Source organism: Sinohyriopsis cumingii, chromosome 16 (assembly GCF_028554795.1).
Source record: "Sinohyriopsis cumingii isolate HCF-2022 chromosome 16, ASM2855479v2, whole genome shotgun sequence".
NCBI lineage: Eukaryota > Metazoa > Mollusca > Bivalvia > Unionida > Unionidae > Sinohyriopsis > Sinohyriopsis cumingii.
In genome coordinates, this window is record NC_142976.1 from 6,355,471 (window position 1) to 6,380,014 (window position 24,544).

Here is a 24,544-nt window from a genome sequence, read left to right on the forward strand (position 1 = left end):
TAGTCCAACATAACTATCCGACTCACCAATGTGTACACACCAGCAAGATACTTACGCTCCTCTTCTGACAATCGTATACTCGTTATTTCCACTATGAAAACAAAGTCATATGGACAGCGTTCTTTTGCATACCAGGGCCCAGCAAAGTGGAATGAATTGCCCACTGAACTTAGACTCAAAGACACAGTGATCACATTCAAGAGGGCTCTCAAAACTCACTTATTTCGACTGCAAGAACAAACTTAAAGACCTAATAATGTTTCCTATCTTAAATATTCTCAGCATGTTTTTTTATGTTTTGTAATTTCATGGTGTTTGTGTTTGTAGTCATATCATTATGATTTTTATCTTATAGGTGTTGTGTAATGTTGTAAAGCGCTTAGAGCTTCTAAAGATTAGGTGCTATACAAAGTATTTATTATTATTATTTTGATTAAGAAATACTGTAATATTGAAATACAAATGACAAGGGCATTAAATGATCTTCCAAGTGGGAGAGTGGCTGGCCTTTACTGATCACTATTATCTCCCCTCTGTCCACATGGGTTTGAATCCTGACCTCGGACATATGGATATGTGAGAAAGTGGGCTAGTAGCTTCCTTTGGATCAGCAGTTCTTAGTGAGGTTTTTCTGAGGTCTTCCTCCACCAGTTCTACTGGTGACCATGTATAACATATCCTTCATTGATAAATGGCATTAAACCCAGAACAACATAAACTTCTACGATTTCGCAGCATTCTCATTTTCTTGAAGTAATGATAAATCAGTATAAAAGATACCATTTCAGATCTTGTTATTGTTTCCTTATTGTATGTATAAAGCATAATTTATTAGAAAATTGGGTGCAAAACTATTTCATTTGGACCTTTACTTTCTTGCAGCCTTCTCTTTATCATCCAGCCAGTTAAACTACTGACTACTTTTCCAACTGGGCTGGCTACTTTTACAAATCCTTAAAATATTTTGTTACATTGTCACATTGCCTTAACCTTTTACATATACTTGTAGTTATGAGATGTCTGCATCAGGATATATTGATGGGGCTGTGTTTGTATAGTACAGTCATGATTACACTCTTGATCTAATGTTGTTTGTACAGTCTACTCTTTATCACATGGTCTATATATATATATATATATATATATATATATATATATATATATATATATAAGTTGGATCCATTATCCCTATAAATGACCGTTTTGCGAGGACAGAGACAGACACTAGTGTTCTTTATGTAATCATTTGTAACAATGACTGCTTGAATAGTAAAGATTGTTCTGATTAAATGAAACATTTTTTTATTTTTTAAAAACCAAGTCTGGCTACTGGTTTGTATATAGTGCGAGATGGTTCAGTCCGTAAACCAGGCTAATGTACGTGTCACAAATTGGCCATTGTAGTGCCAAAATTAAGGTAGTGGCCATGTATATTGTTTTGTCTTTAGATTTAATCCATATTGCTTGGGGGTGAATAAGGTCTTTGTCTGTGAAACCAGCAAATGAGAATCGTTTGCAAGATTCGAGTAATAGTGTTAAAGGCTTGAGATGTTTTTTTGGTTTTTTTTACCCCAGTGTTAGAGTGATTACATCCAAACTGCCAGGCTGTAGTCTATTGAAGTTGGTGCGACTGGGTTACACACTTTGTTTATAGAGTTAATCCCTGTATATTTTCTTTGAATTGAGCCATTAACTTTTGTCTCTCCGTAAATGATTCTGTTTCTGGATGAGATAACTTTTATTTCATTAATTGTTAGATATGTAATGTACATGTATAGATTTTTCATATTTCCTCAAATCTTAGTCAAAACCATCTTTACAGTCATTATTACAACTGAGTACTAATAATGTTAACACCTAGTACCTTAATAACAATGGAAGTACCGCCAACCAATAAAAGACAAATTCTAATGATGGAGAAAATAATTATTGCAACGGAAAGAAGTGAAAAAGAGCAGACCGCTTGCAAATTAGCAGTTTAAACATTGGTAAAACAAATTTAGGGTGTTATAATGGAAAAGGAGTAAATCAGAAATGATTTCATATGCTAATACATATACATGTAAGCTTCAAATGAAGTATATCTTTGTTTCTAAAACTTTTTTTTTCAGATGAATGCATACAGTATTTTAGCAAGAACTATTAATAAAGAATAGAATATATGTGAAGTGTTTGTGGTTATTTTCCTTTATATTGTTCTGAAACTGGACCTTGGAAACTGGTCTTTTTGTACAAACCTCATATGAGAGAACGTCTGTCTTGAGAGACCGTTTTTTTGTTGGCAGAAGGGGTGGTCTCTCATTACAGGTTTTACTGTATAAACAATAAATATGACTGACATTTTGTAGCGTTTTTTTGAGATGTTAGCGACTATCTTACTGTCCATCATTTTTTATATATTAAAGTCTATTGAAAAAATTTGAAATAATTTTTCCTATGGCTCGGTATGATAACAGTGTGCATGAAATGATTGTTCTTTATAAGGATTTAATTGTGTCTGATGTATGCACAAAAGGACAAAAAGTATTTTATATAAATGGTATTCAGTACAGTGATATGTTGGAATACTGCAATATCTGGAGTGTTTAAAACAGGAAGCTAGATAGATATTGGCAGATGTAGTCTTAGTGATGAAATAGTAAACCAGATTATCAATCTCTTTAAGGATAGTTAAAATAGATTTAGAAAGCAGAGGTCTTGCCAACAAGTCTTCTATTATTTCTTGATAACATAACTTTTGTATGGATGAAGACATACTCTAATATGACAGTGATGAGGATGTAACTGTAGTGTGAATTAAGACATACTCCAGTATGACAGTTATATGGATGTAAGTGAAGTGTGAATTAAGACATACTCCAGTATGACAGTGATAAGGATGTAAGTGAAGTTTGACTTGAGACATACCCCATTATGACAGTGATAAGGATGTAACTGTAGTGTGAATTAAGACATACTCCAGTATGACAGTTATATGGATGTAAGTGAAGTGTGAATTAGGACATACCCCATTATGACAGTGATAAGGATGTAACTGCAGTGTGAATTAAGACATACTCCAATATGACAGTGATGAGAATGTAAGTGTAGTATGAATTAAGACACACCCCATTATGACAGTGATGGGGATGTAACTGTAGTGTGAATTAAGACACACCCCATTATGACAATGATGAGGATGTAACTGTAGTGTGAATGAAGACATACCCCATTATGACAATGATGAGGATGTAACTGTAGTGTGAATTAAGACACACCCCATTATAACAATGATGAGGATGTAACTGTTGTGTGAATGAAGACATACCCCATTATGACATTGATGAGGATGTAACTGTTGTGTGAATGAAGACATACCCCATTATGACAGTGATGGGGATGTAACTGTAGTGTGAATGAAGACATACCCCATTATGACAGTTATATGGATGTAAGTGAAGTGTGAATTAAGACATACTCCAGTATGACAGTGATAAGGATGTAAGTGTAGTATGAATTAAGACACACCCCATTATGACAGTGATGGGGATGTAACTGTAGTGTGAATTAAGACACACCCCATTATGACAATGATGAGGATGTAACTGTAGTGTGAATGAAGACATACCCCATTATGACATTGATGAGGATGTAACTGTTGTGTGAATGAAGACATACCCCATTATGACAGTGATGAGGATGTAACTGTAGTGTGAATTAAGGCATACTCCAGTATGACAGTTATATGGATGTAAGTGAAGTGTGAATTAAGACATACTCCAGTATGACAGTGATAAGGATGTAAGTGTAGTATGAATTAAGACACACCCCATTATGACAGTGATGGGGATGTAACTGTAGTGTGAATTAAGACACACCCCATTATGACAATGATGAGGATGTAACTGTAGTGTGAATGAAGACATACCCCATTATGACAATGATGAGGATGTAACTGTAGTGTGAATTAAGACACACCCCATTATAACAATGATGAGGATGTAACTGTTGTGTGAATGAAGACATACCCCATTATGACATTGATGAGGATGTAACTGTTGTGTGAATGAAGACATACCCCATTATGACAGTGATGGGGATGTAACTGTAGTGTGAATGAAGACATACCCCATTATGACAATGATGAGGATGTAACTGTTGTGTGAATGAAGATATACCCCAGTATGACAGTGATAAGGATGTAAGTGTGGTATGAATGAAGACATACCCCATTACAACAATGATGTAGATATAACTGTAGTGTGAATAAAATCATACCCTGGTATGACCATGATGAAGATGTTATTGTAGTATGAATGAAGGCATATCCCAGTATGACCATGATGAGGAAGTAACTTTAATGTGAATGAAGACATATCCCAATATGACCATGATGAAGATGTTACTGTAGTATGAATGAAGGCATATCCCAATATGACCATGATGATGTTACTGTAGTATGAATGAAGGCATATCCCAGTAAGACCATCATGAGGAAGTAACTTTAATGTGAATGAAGACATATCCCAATATGACCATGATGGAGATGTTACTGTAGTATGAATGAAGGCATATCCCAATATGACCATGATGAAGATGTTACTGTAGTATGAATGAAGGCATATCCCAATATGACCATGATGAAGATGTTACTGTAGTATGAATGAAGGCATATCCCAGTAAGACCATCATGAGGAAGTAACTTTAATGTGAATGAAGGCATATCCCAATATGACCATGATGAAGATGTTACTGTAGTATGCATAAATGAAGGCATATCCCAATGTGACCCTGATGATGTTACTATAGTATGAATGAAGGCATATCCCAGTAAGACCATGATGAGGAAGTAACTTTAATGTAAATGAAGACATATCCCAATATGACCATGATGAAGATGTTACTGTAGTATGAATGAAGGCATATCCCAATATGACCATGATGATGTTACTGTAGTATGCATAAATGAAGGCATATCCCAATGTGACCCTGATGATGTTACTATAGTATGAATGAAGGCATATCCCAATATGACCATGATGAGGAATTAACTTTAATGTGAATGAAGACATACTCCATATGACCATGATGAGGATGTAAGTGTAATGTGTAATGTAAATGAAGACATACCACAATATGACCATGATGAGAAAACAACTGTAATGTGAATGAAGACATACCACAATATGACCATGATGAGGAAATAACTATAATGTGAATGAAGACATGCCCTGATATGAGATTGATATCTAATAGAAAAAAACATTTGTAATTAAAGATTTACATTTATAATTATTTTGATTAAAGTTACTGTGGGGAATTCTGTCCAGTGTAGATGCTGTGTGTTTACTTGAAGGAACTGAATGTACAGAATTTGCTTTTTTCAGATGGAAGGAAACTCAGACAGGGGAATGGACAGGTGTACTTGGAGGGTTAGTCTGGACATTAAAGCAAACAGCTACTGAGCTTTTTTTCAGAACTCATCCTTCCTCCAGTGTACCTTGTGTCAAGCAAGAACAGACAGTAACTCCAGGTTCTAACTATAGGGAATAATATCTTTGTGAAAATGTACATTAATGAAAAATAAGAAACAGATAACTCTTTTCAGATGTGAACTTTTAATTCATACACCATACTTTTAAAAAAGTGAATAGCTTAAGAATTTTATTTTGTCATCAGTGAGTATTTCTGAATGATCTGTTGATTTTAACTCTTGGAGGCAAATGCCTTATGAATTGACTACAAGAAATTAATGTATCTGTTGATTTTAACTCTTGGAGGCAAATGCCTTGTGAATTGTCTACAAGAAATTAATGTATCTGTTGATTTTAACTCTTGGAGGCAAATGCCTTATGAATTGTCTACAAGAAATTAATGTATCTGTTGATTTTAACTCTTGAGGTAAATGCCTTATGAATTGTTTACAAGAAATTAATGTATCTGTTGATTTTATCTCTTGAAGGCAAATGCCTTATGAATTGTTTACAAGAAATTAATTTTATCTGGAGAAATACATTCTTGAAAACTATGCATTTCTTATTTTTGATCAGTATACTTTTTCATCATGACGTGTCTTCTTTTTTTTTTTTTTTAAACTGGGAATAATAGACTCAGTGTTTGGATGGATACTAAGATGTGGAAATCTCAGCCATTGGATAATATTATTTGTCGGTTGTGATGTGCACATACATTATAACCTCATGTTTCGTTATGAGCCTTTAGATCACTGATTTACAGCACCCATTTCTTCTTCAAAGAGATAATACAAACCCATTATTCTATCCATATTCCATGATACCACTGACTTGCAGCAATTGTAAACATAAAAGTTAGTGTTGAAATTTATAGTGACATCATCGAAATGGGTCACACCATATTATGACATCATCACACTGTCAAACTGATGCAAATTGCTGGTTGACATTTGGACAAAGGTATATTTTTATACTGTTTCAAAATTGGACATGCACACAACAAATGGGATATTTGATAAATTATCGCATGTGAGCCATTTCACAAGGTCTGTGGTGAAGGGATTGTGGATTGCTATCCGTGAAAAAAGATAAACAGTTGACAGTATGCAAACCCCCTCACCTCACCACTGTTTAAATCATTTTAGATTATGTTTGTGCAGTGCAAGGTTATTTGCAAATGTTCTCAATCAGAGATTTCCCAGTAATTAATTGTGTGACTTCTGGTCTCCCATAGTGATTGATCGTGAAAATGGCAGTGGTGGATTTATATGTTTCTCAGTCAATCTTCATTTACTAGTTAAAATGGTACACTTTTCAATAAAAAGACAGTGCATGCTCAGCAAATCTGAAATATCCTAGATAAAATTCCAGCATGAATACATCTTTAATATTTAACATTTACTAAGCAATTTTGTTGAGCATTGTGTGTAAATTATAAATTCACTACTGAGGTGGAGACCGCTCCAGTGGCCTAGTGGTTATAGCGTATGCCCCAGAAGCGGGAGGTCATGGGTTTGAACCCAGGCCGAGTCATACCAAAGACTTACAAAAATAGTGCTAACAGCTGCCTCACTTGGTGCTCAGCATTGAGAGGTTAGTGTTAGGACTGGTCGGCCTGGTATCAGGATAATGTTTCTGGGTGGGACATCATACTAAATGTCTGTGACATGATGCCCCAGTGCTAGATATCACTATAAACTATAAACTGCCACATTACAGACATCGTAGCAATATGACTGAAAAATTGTTAAAAGCTACATTAAAAATCCTAATCACACACACACACACACACACACACACAATGAAGTGGAATTTACTTCCAGTTTATTACAGAAATTAAGTGAAGAAGCTAATGAATAATTTGATTTTCCAAAACTATAGCTTGCATTACCACCCTTGACTTGGACTTGATTTGGTGTTATGTGTCATTCTAGAATGGAGTAAGCAGCTGTTATGGTAGAAGTTTGTTGATTGAACAGTCATTTCAAGTGAAAATAATGGTTTTTGTGTTACATCTTGTGATAAAACAATAGTTTTAATTTTCTTTGGGCAATTTTATGAGGAAGAAAGGTCCAAAAAATATTATGTGATTTAAAAATTGAGTTCAACTGGGAATTATCATTGCAAGTTTATTTATATGTATATTTAAAGTGATCAAATCATTCCAAACTGTTGAAATAGGATTGAAACATTGGCTACAACTTTTTATCAATTTGAGATGATATCCAGGAAAATGGTGAGCGAAGAAAGATAGCGCTAAAGGAACATTGAAATAGATACAGGAATTAAAATAAAGCATTTTTAAATCTTTTCCTAAAATTTACTTGACCTTTTTGGATGAAATAAATGGATCAAATATCAAATAAAATGCAGTGAAACATCATGGTGTGAGATACGATGTAACATTTAAAGGAGAGTTGCTGTTATTATAACTGGCAATACACAACTGGGTATCATGAGTCACTTAATCTATTATTTCCACTTGAACTAGTTTATGTTGCTCTGATATGTCATATTCACAAACATGTCAGTGGGAGATAATGCTTGAGCCACCTTTGGTGAGGGAAACAAAACGATACAATAAAAGTTTATATGAACAAGAAATTTGGGATTTTCAGTGTACAGGATTCAAAGCTATGGTAAGTAGAAACATAAATCTCCATATTTTGAACCATTGAAGAAAAATTACATTTATTTTGTCTACCAATTTTTTTCTTTAAGTTTTTGCATCCTATCCGTTTTTGCTTTGCAGAAGCTTCGATCCATAAAGGTACTCCAGGAAAGAACATTACAAAAAAAGAAGCTCATTCATCCATTGGATGTGGAGCAGAGGGCTTCAAAAAGTGTAACCCTGTGACAATTAAATCAGAAATTGCTGACTTGGCAGTTAATTCATCACACCATGATGATTATGAGCGTTCTCTACTGGAAGACTATTTTCAATTGCATGTAGACCTGGGTCAGCTGTATCAGACCTGGGCACAAGCAGATTCAAACTTTGAGCAAACATCACAGAAATTTTCAGGTATTCGGATCCTGAGACAGGACCCTGTAGAATGTGTATTTTCCTTTATCTGCTCTTCAAACAACAACATCAGTCGTATAACTGCCATGGTCAACAAACTTTGCTCGTATTATGGGAAAAAGATTGTTGAGGTTGAGGGCATGCCTTATTTTTCCTTTCCTTCTGTGTCAGCACTGGCAGATGACTCTGTGGAGAGGACTTTACGCGAGTTGGGTTTTGGTTACCGTGCCAAATTCATCAGTCAGACAGCCCAGTATATTATGACCAATCACAGTGAAAGCTGGCTGTTATCACTCAGGGACATGGACTACAGTGAAGCCAAAGACCTTTTAATGAAGCTTCCAGGAGTGGGAGGAAAGGTAAAGATACATTTTGGGATTCTTGATAATTGACCTGTATTTTGCAAAGTGCAAAGAATTATATGTAAATGATCACTTAGATTACCAATTTCTTTTTGCTTTCGTGGGAAAGCCTGACCACAAATTTAAGTTCATGACAATTTTGAACCTGGATGATATTCAAAGGTGCATGTGCAGCTGCCACTGGCATACACTGCGCTGCGCCATATAGTATCCAGGTGTTAAGGTGTAGCCAGACTCGTGCTAAACTACTGTGGAGCATTAGACTTGATTGATTTACAACTCATTGGATTACAACTGTGAGTTACTTATAAAATAATTAACAAATTGACCAATTAGTGTATGTGATGCAAAGGGTAGTTAACACCAGGTGAGTGTACTACTATGTTACAGAATTATAGGTTACTGCATTTGTATGGTAAAAAATGAACGAGTTTATCAGATGGAATACTGCACAACCTTGGGAGTGCAGTATAACCATCTGACAAAACTAGTTCATATTTTCCCATACAAATGCAGTAACCTTTTTATTATATGCTCATTTTCTTATCCTACCTAATGCTTAAGTATATTAACAAAATACACTACAAGAAACAAAGTAACTGAATGTGTGCCGTATTCCAAACTAAATACACAAGTGCAGAGTCATCATTACACAACATTATTACTACACATGTAACTCCGCCCAGATAAATTTGAGCTTAGTGGCGCACTCTACATAACTTTCGAAAGAAAATGACGTGTCTAGTTAAAACTGAAATTTGGAGCCATATTGTGAATGAATGCTCAATGCAACAACTTTTCCATTTGATCTGGAATGAATGGATTTTGGTATTTTTGTCGATTCTACAAAATTTCGTGATTATGGACTGGATTTATATGTCAATTCGACATGAAATACATCAGACTGAAGAAGCAAGAGAGAAGCGTGTTGACATTCGCAGATGTGTTTCTGTTTCTGTCATTGAATGTTTGAAATCATAATGTGGGGAAAAATATCTTTCAATTGCAATTATCAAAAAGACGCTATTTCATTTTGAGTGCAGTAAGGAGGATGTAATTGCACTTATATTCGAAATTACAGTACAATTTCGAAATGTGTAATCAAGATTGAGAACCTTTGACATGGCTCATGTAATTTGGATTTGCAGAACTAAGAAAGTACATTTTAAGGAAATTCAGGATGTAAAACTGTAAGTATATTTTTTTGCCATTCTTATTACCAGCTAAAGAAGACAGTTTATGCCTTGTCACTTGCATTTTATTTATAAGGACTCTTTCTGGTGTCTACTGTATAGCTAGCCTAAATCCGAAACATTGTATCAAAAAAGTTAATTTGGAATGTGCCAAAGCAGCTGGTATGTGCCAGTCCACGAAACATCTGCTTTACTTCATTCAGAAACAAATTTAATCAATCTAAATGTAAAGTGCCTACTATACGAATGTACATGATTTGTTTACAAATAAAATGTCCTAGTGTCTGCATCCATTGTTTGCTTACATTAAAAAGTAGTTCCTTTATGACTGCAATATGAATTTGCACATGAGTTCAGTATCGTAAAATATTGAGTGATTCTGACAATGCAAAGTTAACAGAGAAAAAAATGAGCAGATAATAATTCCACTTATGTGTCGCTGAAACAATCTACACTAGCACATGTCCATTTTGTTTTTGCTGTATCAGAATGTCTATACATGTACAAGTGATTAGTATTAAGGAACCAGGTGCCTGTACTTATTTTCACATAAAGTATATACTGCATACTGATTTATGTTTTAATAATCCTGGTCTGTTACAGGTTGCTGACTGTGTGTGTCTCTTCTCACTGGACAAAACTGGTGCCATCCCCATAGACACACATGTATGGAAGATTGCAGCCAGGGACTATATGCCAAAGCTTAAACAAGCCAAGTCACTGACAGACAGGTTATACCAGGAAATAGGTAAACATACTTGTAGAGAATGTAGATAGCTACTTTTATCATGATCAAAGTCCTTAAGGTAGAAGTATACTCATAAATAAGTGACTGGTTCTGTGTTAAAGACCTTAAGGTAGAAGTATACTCATAAATAAGTGACTGGTTCTGTGTTAAAGACCTTAACACATTAACCCCTAGCGACGACTTAACGGGGCAGGAGGTAGTACCCTACTGCCGAGCTCTGTAGCATCATGGTCATGCATGATACACTAAAGTGGGTGGTATTATAGAAAGGCAGACAGATGTAGCTCTACAATGATAACAAATAATCTGGAATATCTAGTTGCAGTACAAAATACAGATAAAAAAAACCTCATTTTTTGGACCCAACTTTTTCTACCCAAAATTCGCCCATAGTCGGAATCCGATTTTGTGTCCAGATTTTAGACTTTTTGGTCTCAGATCTAAGGCATACCAGTATGAACTGCAAACAGACAGATGAGCCTTTGCAAAAAGTAGGATAAGATGGGCATTTGGAATAAAGAGTGGTCTCAATACAAAAATAATGGCTCCGTTTAGCAAAAAAAAAAAGAAGTCCAACTTTTACCCTTCTGCTCATGCGTGAGACAAATAGCCAATGAAAAATGATGTTTCTAACACAACTAGGAAGTATGTTATTGAAAGATCACTGGGGATTTGGTGTTTTCAGATCTATTCAGAAATAGCTTTCAAACGGTGTTTTCTACTCGATTTTCAGGCGAAAATAACAAAACCCTTCAGGGGTTAATGTGTTACGGTAGAAGTATACTCATAAATAAGTGACTGGTTCTGTGTTAAAGACCGTAAGGTAGAAGTATACTCATAAATAATTTACTGGTTCTGTGTTGAAGTCCTTAAGGTGGAAGTAAACTCATAAATAAGTGACTGGTTCTGTGTTAAAGACTTAAGGTAGAAGCATACTCATAAATAAGTGACTGGTTCTGTGTTAAGTACTTAAGGTAGAATTATACTCATAAATAAGTGACTGGTTCTGTGTTAAAGTCCTTAAGGTAGATGTTTACTCATAAATTAGTGACTGGTTCTGTGAAGTAAACTCATAAATAAGTGACTGGTTCTGTGTTAAAGACCTTAAGGTAAAAGCTTACTCATAAACTGGTGATTGGTTCTGTGAAGTAGACTCATAAATAAATGACTGGTTCTGTGGCAGGTTCGATGACATTGATTCAAAGGGAAGAATTTATATTTTACTTTAAAATAGTGTACAGATTACCTACAGAACCAAGTACCAGTATGAAATTCAGTTGTCTTACTGTTACAAAGTCACATCGCCAGCTAAAAAAAAAATATTTGAATCATTTTGTCCCCATTATGAGATGTCACTACTTTGATAAGGCCACTTTTTTGTTGTAGAAATGGTTACCTTGGTAGAGGGGGACTACTGTATTTACCTTTCTTTGCTGTAAAGTTGTAAAGTGGTTGCCTTATAAGATTTGTGCCACTGTATGTGCCCTTGTTTTGCTGTAGAAAGTGTTGCCATATAAGAGCGATGTCACAGTATTTACCTTTTTTGCTGTAGAAATTGTTGCCTAATAAGAGGGGTACCACTGTATGTACCCTCTTTTGCTGTAGAAATTGTTGCATTATAAAAGTGATGTCACAGTATTTACTTTTTAGCTGTAGAAATGATTGCATTATAAGAGGGGTACCAGTGTATTTACCTTTTTCTTGTAGAAATGGTTGCCTTGTAAAAGTACCTCTGTATTTACCTTTCTGCTGTAGAAATTGTTGCCTTTAAGAGGGGGACCAATGTATTTACCACAATTATAAATAGTCTTTAAGTTAAACAGTAATTTTTTGACATAACTTACAATATTACAAAAGAGCTTTCTAACTAAAATGCCTTTTTTGAAACAAAACTATGATAATGAGCGATTAGATTGAAGTAGTTTGTAGATTTGGTTACATCCATGATTCATTTGATTCCCGATGAAATTGTGAAAATGTTCTGATCTGTCATGGTAGCTGTATTATGTTATCATTCACAGTTTTGAATAAAATAGTTGTTGTAGGTATATTTCAAGTCCAGTGACATTTGAAGTTTATTTCATTTTTCCAAGCGATGTCTTTCAAAATGCATCTGTAAAAAATTGTAAACTCGGGATTTGAGAAATCGATAAAATGCTGATAATATATTTTATGTAGGTCAAATTCCCATTGAAATTATCTCATCCAGGTCAAATTCCCATTTAAATAATTTCATCCAGGTCAACATTCCATTGAAATCATTTGATCCAGGTCAAAATCCCATTGAAACCATCTCATCCAGGTCAAAATCCCATTGATATCATATCAATCAGGGGAAAATCCCATTGAAATCATCGCGATGAACATCCCTTGAAAATCATCTAATCCAGGCCAAAATCCTGTTGAAAATCTTCTCTTACTGGTTAAGATTCATTGAAATCCTCTCATCATCCAGGTCAAAAGCCCATTTTGTCTAGGAACTAGATCCAGTGCATGGTTAATTGACTTGTACAATGACAGTTTAATTCAGTATAGTTAGTTGGCAATTATGATGACGTTTCAAATCAAAGTTGCTAGTTGGCATGTATGATGACATTTCAATTCAAAGTGGTGACATATATAATATTTTTATTCAAAGAAAAACCCTGTTTGCCCTTCAGTTAGTTTCTCCTTCGAATATGTTCCCCAATCACATTACATTAGGAATATTAGCCTGCTACTTCATCTTATTGCCTGACCGCTCCAGTGGCTTAGTGGTTATAGCGTCCGCCTCGGATGCGGGAGGTCATGGGTTAAATCCCCGGCCGAGTCATATCGAAGACTTACAAAAATGGTACTAACAGCTGCCTCGCTTGGCGTTCAGCGTTAAGAGGTTAGTGTTAGGACTGGTCGGCCTGGTGTCAGGATAATGTGACTGGGTGGGACATCATGCTACATGTCTGCGGCATGATGCCTCAGTGCTAGACGTCACTATAAACTGCCACATTGCAGACATCATAGCGATATGACTGAAAAATTGTTAAAGCTGCCTTAAAAATCAAAATCACATCACACACCACATCGTCTTATTGTCTACTTTTAGATAGACTAAGGGCTGTAACTCTTGCCCATTACCTCCCCTTGATACCACTGGGTGTTGCCAGAATTTAGCTTCGCTGTGTTCTGAGAAACATATGGGACCATTAGTTGATTTTGTTCCATAAGATTGACCAGTTTTCAGTAAGGTGTAACAAAATATCAGTAACTGCTATTTTAAAGCTGGAAAATGTAATTAAAAGTTTGGCGCATCGATGATAAACATTATGTTCAACTGAAAAGTTTGTAAAGTGCGCTTAGACTTTTTTTACCACTAGTATAGTTGCACAAACTCTAGTTCCAAACCCTATGCAGCTCAATGGCTTGTTGCCATCTCTTAACTTGACATAATTCTTGTTAATTCTTTCCATTTCACATGATAACGACAATCATGTCTACCGCCATGAGACATACTCAAATTGGCATGTGATGTTCAATAAAAATAATTGTGCCCTTTCCATCTTTTATTCACAAGAATCTGAATACTCCTTTTTATTCTTCTGTGTTGATTATTAACACTTTTCTAGAAGCTTATTTTCCCTTTTGTCTTAAACATGCATCGCATAAACAAATAAGTGCGGTTTAAAAGCATCTGGGGTGCTGCTGTAAAGTTAGTCTGGTTCCCTGACTAATTTCGCTAATTCTAAGATGAAACCCAGATCCAAATAAAACACGGATGAACCAATTATCTGGATTTTTTGGCCATGATCATTTTCTCATAGTTTTTGCAAGTATGCCATAAGTCCGTATTTTAAGGCTAATTTTCGTAAGACTTACGGCAAAATCGTAAGAGTTTTCAGGTCTGGTTTTCACCTCAGAGATTTAGTGTTGCAGAGACAAACATTGGATCTGGTAGGGCCGGAGGCAGCAGCACAGATGGTTGCCAGAACCATCTAGACCAATCAACACAGCCCATAAGCTTCGCTTGATTCACCAGTGAAAATTTTTGGAAGGTGAGAAGATCTTAACTTCATCTTCTCAGTCAGGTGTGTGTGTGTATATATATATATATATATATATATATATATATATATATATATATATATATATATATATATATATATATATATATGAGTCCGAGATCAATGGATCTCGAGCTTAGAAGAAAAGGGAATCCAACCTCATCTCCAGAAGAATGCCAGAGGTAGAGGCTGGATGCTCCTATTACCTATTCTCCTAATGTAATATGATCAGGGAATGTATTTGAAGGAGAAAGCAAATTTTTTAAAGTAAATTATGTTTCTCCTAGAATACTTAGCTAATCACATTACTTAAAAACCTTTCCAACCACCCTGCCATGTGAGCATCCACATTAATGTCTTGCTCAGCTAAAACTGGTGACACCTGGTGGTATCAGGGGAGGTAATGGGCAAAAGTTGCTGCCCTTAGTCTATCTAAAAATAGACAATAAGAAAATTTTCGTTTCTTAGGGCTGGATTTGCGAGGTAGGAGGCTAATATTCCTACCATAATGTGATTGGTAAGTATTCTTGGAGAAACAGAATTTACTTTAAAATTTACTTTCATTATGAAAGAATATGTATCGTTTCATCTTTTCCAGCTTATACATAACATGAATTTCTATTCCAGGAGACCATTTCCGCTCTTTATGGGGAGAGTATGCTGGCTGGACACATTCGGTAAGTAATGATGGAAGACACTAAAATTAAAATTATACAGTTATTGAGTAAAGAAATGGAAAGAATTGAAAATATTTTCAAATTAAAATGGTTTCTCCTGATTTAAAATTGCTGTAGTTTGTGGTATGAAATTTAGGGAAGAGTGCAATGCTATCATGTTTTCTCTTGCAAATTTTTAAAAACATTTTCATTAATGGACAAAAAAAGCAGATTTACACAAACTGACATTCATCTCCTGTGTAAAATTGGGGTGGGGTGGGATGAGATTTTAGTCTTTTCTATTGAAAATGTTGCAGATTGTTGTATTTGTTTGCAAACAGTTTTTTCTGAGTGTGGGGGAAATTTTGCTTTGCTATTTTTTTTCTGATTGTCTTTCTTTCCAAATTATAACCCCATAGTATGCCAAAATGCCAGAACTTTGAGTGTCTTTAATTTTGATTGGATCTGAGCTAGACCCATAAAACCGTCTTTTTTTTGTTGCTTGACTGTACTTCCACAGGGTTCATATGGTCTTTGAAGGTCTTTGAGAGTTTGGGAAAAATGAGGTAGCATTTTCAAGGCCTTGAAAGTTTGGGAAAATCGAGCATATTACCCTGAGGTCTTTAAAAGTCTTTGAAAATTGAAATAAACCCAAAAATTTGTAATTTCTTTCCAGAATCACAAATAAAATTATCCGAGGTTGTTAGATTCGGATGTAATCTAGTTATCCTGGTTTCATTCTTTTGATGACCCGTTCAGTTTCATTGCCGCCGCAATAACAAAAGAGGCTTTGTTTGGCCATCCAAAGTTGGCCTCGGCGGCAACTTCAATAACACATGCACTCTTCATCAAAGCAAGACGGCTACACACTTCATCAAAGGAAGTCACAAATAAAATTGCTAAGGTCGTTAGCTTCGGATGTAGCTGGTTTTCCTGGCTTCTTTCTTTTGACGAATCGTTCAATTTGATTGGACGAGTCCATCAGCTTTGGCCAATCAAAATGTTCATTACATTAATTCACTCTATGTAGAAAGTGGGCGAAAGTATTACGCTTGAGGATTCAAAATTTGTTCAGTCAATTTACATCTTCAGTGTTTAAAAATGCCAGGTCTTTGCTTTTTCAATGATATCTGACTTGAACAAGAGAAATACAAGGAATGGCTGCAAAAGGATAAATTATGTAAACGAAAGGCGTTTTGTACATTGTGTAAAAGACGATCAACTTGGCTTCAGTGGGAGAAGGAGTCCTACAGGTCATGCCAAAGGTAAGTTGCAAATTAGTAACTACATACTGTTCATTTAGTGGAATAAAGATGCAGAAGTATAAGCTATTGGTAGTTTTGGGCAGAATAATGGTAACTCATTACTTTTCGGGTATAATCAGTAAACAATATTGTAGTATTTGACATTCATTGTTTTCTCATATAACCTATATACACAATGTTAGCAAAAATAGGTCTTGGAAATCTCTGTTTGTGGTCTTTGAAAGTTTGGGAAAAGTCTTTGAATTTATCATTCATAGTTCAGTATGAACCCTGTTCCACTCCTTGACTTCCAAATTTCATTGAGAGAGCTAGATCTTTTCTTGGATCATGTTAGGTTTTGAGCTTGAGACTGAACTATGTGCTTAAAAGAAATTAGGACTATAGGGCCATGACTTTAGGAATTTGATTTGTTTGAAATTTAAGTCTGTCTTGAAATTGATCAATCAAATGTTTTAAATCTAGACTTAAAGGTTCTGTTAATGAAATTGGGCCATTATTGATTGAAAGTTGAGTTAGAACTGAATTCCTATCTTGAATGAATTTATTGTCTTCATATCAGCTTATGGCAATTTATGATGACATGATCTCAGCATTTTCCCCACTTATCCCCTCTCCCTCACATCCCACTGTTCCCACCCATCTAAACACCTCTCAAGGGTGTGGACAAAAACACCAAGATTAGTATTAACATCTATTGACCATGTACATATGATATGAAAGTTTGAAATCTTGCAGGTAATAAACAGTGTAGGAAAGATAACACATGCATGCATGCAGTGACATGGTTTGCAGGGATTGATTGAATCTGAAGAAATATTTGATGTTTGCAATTTAATAACAAAATATGATAATTATTACAAAGAAAATTTAAATAAGGTACAAACAGATTGTTACCATTCATAAAATAACTGCTGCAGTTTGTGTTACGTCTTACATTGTTCATGTGCAATATATACATTTTTCAACACCAGCAAAAATGGCCAAGAATCCGAATTCTTAAGACACAATTTACCCACTTTTCAAATTTAAGTCTTGATTTCCCCCTCTTTTCAAAACAAGTGTTCAGGGTATTTTGATACTTGCGGTTTGTCCATAAATCTTTCTGTCAGTTCATTACTGCATCTTCTAAATTGCTGGCTTCAATTATATTGAACTACAGTAGTCCCCCTCTTATAAGGCCACCCCTAATGCATCAGAGAAGTGGCCTTATAATGAGGGTGGCCTTTCTAGAGGGGGATGACAAATGCGAATAGTAAATACATATGAAGAAAGTCACAAGTACATTTAATTCTAAAACATTTAATATTTTCATTAAAAAATCACATGCATGTTGTGAAATAAATGTAAAACAAATTGTGTCATCATTTTCAAAAGAATGCTATGAATAACCATTGATATAGTTTTAAAACTGTCTTTATAATTATGTTACAGATCACATCATCTGTCACTTTGTTGGTAACAGTCTAAACAACAAACCAGTCTCGTCACAATTAAAAATATCCTCGCTGCCATATCCCCTGCATATATCATTTAGTCTTTTGTTCCAATCTTCGACAACTTCATTACTAACATCAGCTGATTCTTCACTAAGGACGGAACACTTAGTATTGTGTTGCACTTGAAATCTGTGCAACCATCTGTTACTTGCGGTAAAGTCGTCATATCCCAATTCAACTGACAAAATGTTTGCTTTTTCTTGTTATTCAAATCAGGATACGAACGTCTCCTGGCTCAAACAATCTTCGTTTCTCCATCCATTTCACCTTCCCACTTCTGCAGAATTGTTTCATTATCTTTCACGATATTGTTTATCTGAGTCTTCCTTACATTAGTTTTCTGCAAGGATCCTCGACACCCACCCACCCACCCACCTCGTCAGTTGAATTATTTTCACTTTCTCTTCTAAATTGAGAATTTTTCTTTTCCTCGATGACATGTTGATCTTTTTGCAGTAAGTTATTCATGCTGCCAACTACAATACTGATAAAACAATTTTGTATGGATCTAAACAAATTGCCGTGTGTTTTTAAAGGAAGTGATCTTGTCATGTGATTCGTTAGTCGCAGTCTGGTACCCTATTGTTTTTATACATTTCTTTACGCTAAGTGAGAGAAGCCAAAACGACTTCGATATGTACCATTAACATCACGCAGATTTGACCTACAGCCGTTAGGATTCGTAATTTTGACAATTATTGTCAGTAGTAATAGCCACTAATTATCAAAGTGAACAAGCTCAACATCTTATTAAAGGAAGCCATAAAGGTTATCAAACCATTTTCCTGCTGACTTGGGTATTGTACATCGATACTGCCACTTCTCAGTTGTTACTACTGTTCAATAATTGTAATCTTAACAATAATCAGAGTGACTAAACCAGACATTTTATGATAACACGGCAGTAAGGCTAATTGTATTACATGTACTTACCCTTTTGTATGGATTAAAATTTGAGTCTTTCTTGGTTTTTATGGAATAAATTTGGCTTCTTGTGAGGCGTAAATGATATAATATTAACCTCAGTGGTACATGTACTTTACTCAACACTTCTTTCAGTTACGAAAACCTGACATCGGGAAACAGAAATCGGATTACTTAAAACACGTTATGAATAAAATACTGGTTCTGGATACATATTCAGATAAAATGCAGCCGCTTGTGAGGGGTAAATTTTATATTATTGCACTAATATGCTGGTCGCATTAGCCAAGTGGCTTTAAGCAAGGGGTACTTTTGAACACAAACTTGTCGGTGCCAACAGATTCTGGCCGTAAGGAGCGGGTGGCTGCTGGTCAGGGGGCCATTCAAGAGGGGGACTACTGTATTTAGTTACGTTATCTTATGGTGACCCTCAGCAAGAGGACATTCATTATTTGCTGTAATCACAGAGGCCCCTTGGAGAGATTAAATTTCTGATGTACACAATATTTATATTACAATGGCATTTTGAAATATTTTGTGACCATTAATATAGCAATAGCATGAAGGGGAATAATGTAGATTTGGAATATGTAGTGAAAAGTGTGTGGATTTAGAAAAACAAGCATCTGCATTTGTTCAGGTTTAACATCCTATTGATGCATTATTTTTAAAGAACTTCAAAACTTTGATCATTTTGGATCAAAAGAAGATTGTAGAAATGGCCTCAAGTGTGAATAGTTTCATACGAATTGAGTTGGATTTTATAAGGAAAGCATTATTGTTATTATTAATATTATTATTATTATTATTATTATTATTCAATTATAAATATTCTTGATAATTTTGATTTTTATATTTTGTACATCCTTTCTCTTCCAGGTTCTTTTTACAGCAGATCTGCGACAGTTTCAGGAAATAAATGACAAGGTGAGTACAGCAAATAAGATAAATGAAATGGATTTCTTTGTTACAGGCAGTGTCATGAAAATTAATTGTTAACTCCTTTTAGATTATTTGGTGATTATTTATGCATGTTAAGTCATACTTCATGTAAATACATCAAGAGCTTCTTCCATGGCAAATCTGTATTGATAATTGCCAATTACTCTTCCTGATATCTAGGTCAGGTAAGGTCATTTCTGTTGTTTGTGGTAAATTCATGTTGATAATTATCAATTACTCTCCCTGATATCTTAGGCAAGGTCATTTTTGGGGGGGCTCAGCATGGCAAATCCATGTTGATAATTACCAATTACTTTCACTGATATCTAGGTCAGGCAAAGTCATTTTAGGCTCAACATGGCAAATTGGTGTTGATAAGTACAAATTACTGTTCCTGATATCTAGGTCAAGCAAAGTCCAAATTGATCCAATCAGATTCAGTTCTTCACAATGAGTACAAGTGGGTGATACCTGATCCAAAATGGAATAAAGAAATTTTTAATTACCTATATGCAACATTTTTAAACATTTGCAAAAAGCATGAATGCCAAGAAAAGTACAGACAGTTATTGTCATCTAAATCGTCATCAACTACCTCAAGTTCAAGGTCAGACATCTTAGATTTTTGTACCACATTAAGTTCTAACTTAAAAAATATATAAAGTATTATGACAAAACATTTCCTATGACTAAGGGAGTGTAATAAAGTGATCTTAATATTAAACAAAATATGATCGGTCCAGAAATGAATTTGAAAAACAAACCTTGTCTTTACAATATTGTTTACAATTTACACTCCTCTGCCCTTATTATTGGAATAAATATCCATTATGATACCAAAGGTTTTTAAATGATAATGCTTATGAGTACACACAAACAAGAAGTAAAAATAGATTGTATCTAACAGTCTGACAGTCTGATGAATTGGGGTAAAACATATCTTAGTTTCTGATCCAGCTAGAATGAATTTATATTTTGTCTGCTTTAAAAAATGTCTTTGGTGTCCAAAGTTTATGTACTGTTGAAAATTGTAACAAAAATTTAAAATGTGTTCAAAAATTTAATGGCTCAGTTGTACACATTTAAATCAGTAGAATGAGATCTGCTTTATTTGTTCAAAATTAATTGTACATGTTCTAGCAATTTATATCAGGTACTTTCTATAACTGTCTTTAGAAATTTCTTGATGTTAACTATTAAATGACACTATTCAACTTGAAGGAAACTATCTATTATGAAAGGATGTCTACTGAATCATGGATGTACTGATTTCCATGACCAAACTACTGTAAGACAAGTGGAACTGATGTGACTTCCATGACCAAAATATTGTAAGACAAGTGGAACTGTGGTGAATCAGTGGTTAGTATACCAGACTTGCAACTTCAGTTGCTTTGTCAGTATAACCTCTCATGTGCAGGTGTGCTTTTAAACACCGGAGAAACAAAACAAAAAAAGAGGTGTTACCACTGTGCTATCATCTCTTCCCAATTTAATCAGCTTCAAAATGTGTATATCAAACTGATTATTTTTTCTGCATAGGAAGAGCACCTTTGCATAGCAGCCTCTTGTAACTGGTTCCCTGATTAACTGCAAGTACCCGGTATGATGTTACTGTACCTTGGAAAATTCTAGTATCAAAGCAATTGAGTTTCCTTCTTCTGAAAACGATAACTGTTTTGTTTTGCGTTTTTTACCCAGGTTTTGCCAATAAAGAAGGAGGGACAAAAGAGAGGTAATAAATCTGCAGCTGAAAAGGACTCTAAGTGTTCTAAGAAAAAGAGGTAGCCATATAGATAGACACTGGAGATGAGTGTGTTTCAGATTTGACAGCACTGAGGATAACCTTAGGAAGAGATGGTTGATGGCTTGCCAGCTCGACCCAAATGTCAATCATAGACATACTGCAAAATTTCAAAGGCATCTGACCAATACTATCACTAGACTGAATTGATGCGTAATCACAGTATGCTTCAAGTTTATCGGAGTTTCAAGCTTTACCATCTAACAGCAGTGTAATTTTTGCTTTTAATAATCAGCATGATTGACAAATAAACAAACTAAAATAATCATAACTTCACTAGTTCTTATCCAGATTTATTAAATTTTCTGAATATACTTATAATTTATATTACCTAATGTTCATTGAGAGTTATACAAAATCATAATATGCCAATAAGTAGGTGGAACCATTTCTGCTCTTGCAATCAGTTTAGTAGCAGAGATAGTCAGCTTTCTCTTTTGGCTTTGTGAAAGATATTGGTCAGCTTCTGATTGATTAATATGCATCGTGATTCAGATATATTTGGTTTAAAGTAAGAGAGGCGGTTGTCAGGGAGATTTTTTTCTCTAGAATAATATTCATTTATCATATTGAACACATTATTTTGATAAGAATTGTAAACTGTAAAAAGAAAATATTTCACTATTAAATTATTATAATATAGTCTATCCTAGAGAATAGTTAAGATAGAGGGGCATAGGATTATTAGACATGTCCATGTCTTGTTCTTGTATCAAGTGCCAAATGGAACAAAACTGGCTCGAGCTCATGTATTTGGACGACACACGCTTAAACTAGCCAACATCTGGGATATGGGTGACCATTTTAGCAGGAACAAGAGAATTGATAAGTTATTTCCCTTGATCTACATGCTGGGTAGAAAAGTTTAGGGATTTGGTTGTTTTTGTTTTTACGTCTGTCAGCAAGGGCTGGATTCAAAAGTAGCATAGAGTATTATCTTAATGTGATTTGATGTTATATTTGATGGAAAAATGTTGATATACTACTATATATACAAATTTCTATGTAGAAAAAACGAATTAGTTTTGAGATCATTTTCCTGATTTTGTGGGTTTTTTGCTGGACAAGCAGGCCAAAACTGGACTGTTGCAACTGATTTTCAAGCAGTTTTGGAAAACTCTTTCTGCATTGAAGGGAACAAAATCTTTTTGAAGGCAGTTCAAGAAGTATACATTGTAGACAGATGTTTTTGTGTAATATACTTTAAAGATGTACATTTATGAATGAATTGAATACTGTCATATGCCATGAACTAATTCCAACAAGACGATTAGTGCCTGAATATTATTTAACAGAGTCAAGAAATTTATGTATGATTAACACGATTCATATTGACTGCTGTTTAAAATTTTTGTTTATCCTTCAGTCAGTATGGGTGTGGTTGGGTGTAATCACGGTGTGTGATATGAGTGTGATTGGGTGTACTCACACGTTGTGTTACACAATATGTAGAATATTAATTTTAGGACTTTAATTACTGTGAATTGTATTTGATACAATCTACACTTGTTAATTGATAAATGTGAATGTTTTCTGATATAGTTTGTTAAAACTAATAAATCAAAATGTTACTAATATAATTTCTGTTTTGTAGTAATTACTAGTGTATTATATCTTATACGAAGTAGGTGTATTCCTCATGCTCTGGAAAGTAATTTATTGAGGAGTAACCCTTTGTACACCAAACATATTCATGGCAATAAAGGTTTAAACATTCCAATGACAAATCAAATGACACATGATGTTGCATCATACATTTCCCATCACTACTCATGATTCAAATTGGATTACCTTGCCAACGAACCTTGCTGATTGGCTGTCAATACATATTGCAGATTGCAGGGTTCCCACGGTACCAGGAAATTGGGAAAAAGTCGAGAGCAATGATCATTTTTTTCCCAACCATGAAAAGTCCTTGAATTTTGTAAATATTGATGAAAGTCAGGAAAAACCCAGGAATTTTCCGCCACCACTTGACGCCCGAAACAATCACGTAATTGAGTCATAACTAAGCTGATCATGAGTTAAATTTATCAAGTTCTAACCAGAACATTTGGAGGGTGCAGTATGGATCATTTGGTTGTTAGCAATAAACATATATGCTGAGTCAATCCAAACACCCAGTGGATTAGATTCATTTAGTAAACTTTTATTTTCAAAGTCAACTCAATATCTGTATCTTTCTTTACATGTAAGGTATGAAAACCAGTCTAGCATCACAAGAGGCCAACATGGTGGTGGCAAAGTGTAGCTGCTTGCCAGATAGCCTAGCAAACTTTAAACATTGTTAAATCAAGTGATGCTTGCATGAAATCGATATGAAAATTACTTATTTTCTCCGAAATTTTGAGTATTGAAATCGTTATGTCTTTAATCTGCTGAAAGACAAGAAAAGACAACATCGTTGATGAAATGTGACCTGGTACTCGCGATTTGCATTGCTAGTCACATGAGTATACAAATCTAACAACCCACATTTTCAAATGTTGTAGAGAAAAAAATAAATGTTAAATGAAAGTCGTATACTGGTTGTAATAAAAATACAAAAATGAAAGAACACAAAATTCTCCATATTTATATATTCCAAGAACAACTTCTGGAGTTTTGTTGTATCACGTGACTACCATGTTGACATGTGC

The 24,544-nt window shown here is 34.7% G+C and overlaps 1 protein-coding gene across 1 annotated transcript in view; it reads left to right on the forward strand.

Annotated features, from left to right (window-relative positions):
* Positions 1 to 23,485, forward strand: part of LOC149779875 (N-glycosylase/DNA lyase-like) — a 31,070-nt gene extending 7,585 nt beyond the window's left edge. The window contains exons 2-7 of the mRNA XM_089936557.1: positions 5,367 to 5,512; positions 8,206 to 8,837; positions 10,637 to 10,781; positions 15,446 to 15,495; positions 20,039 to 20,086; positions 21,803 to 23,485. Of these exons, the coding sequence (XP_089792683.1) occupies positions 5,367 to 5,512; positions 8,206 to 8,837; positions 10,637 to 10,781; positions 15,446 to 15,495; positions 20,039 to 20,086; positions 21,803 to 21,889 (1,108 nt within the window). The 3' untranslated portion in view covers positions 21,890 to 23,485. The remainder of the gene's footprint in view (positions 1 to 5,366; positions 5,513 to 8,205; positions 8,838 to 10,636; positions 10,782 to 15,445; positions 15,496 to 20,038; positions 20,087 to 21,802) is intronic.
* The last annotated feature ends 1,059 nt before the right edge of the window (positions 23,486 to 24,544 follow it).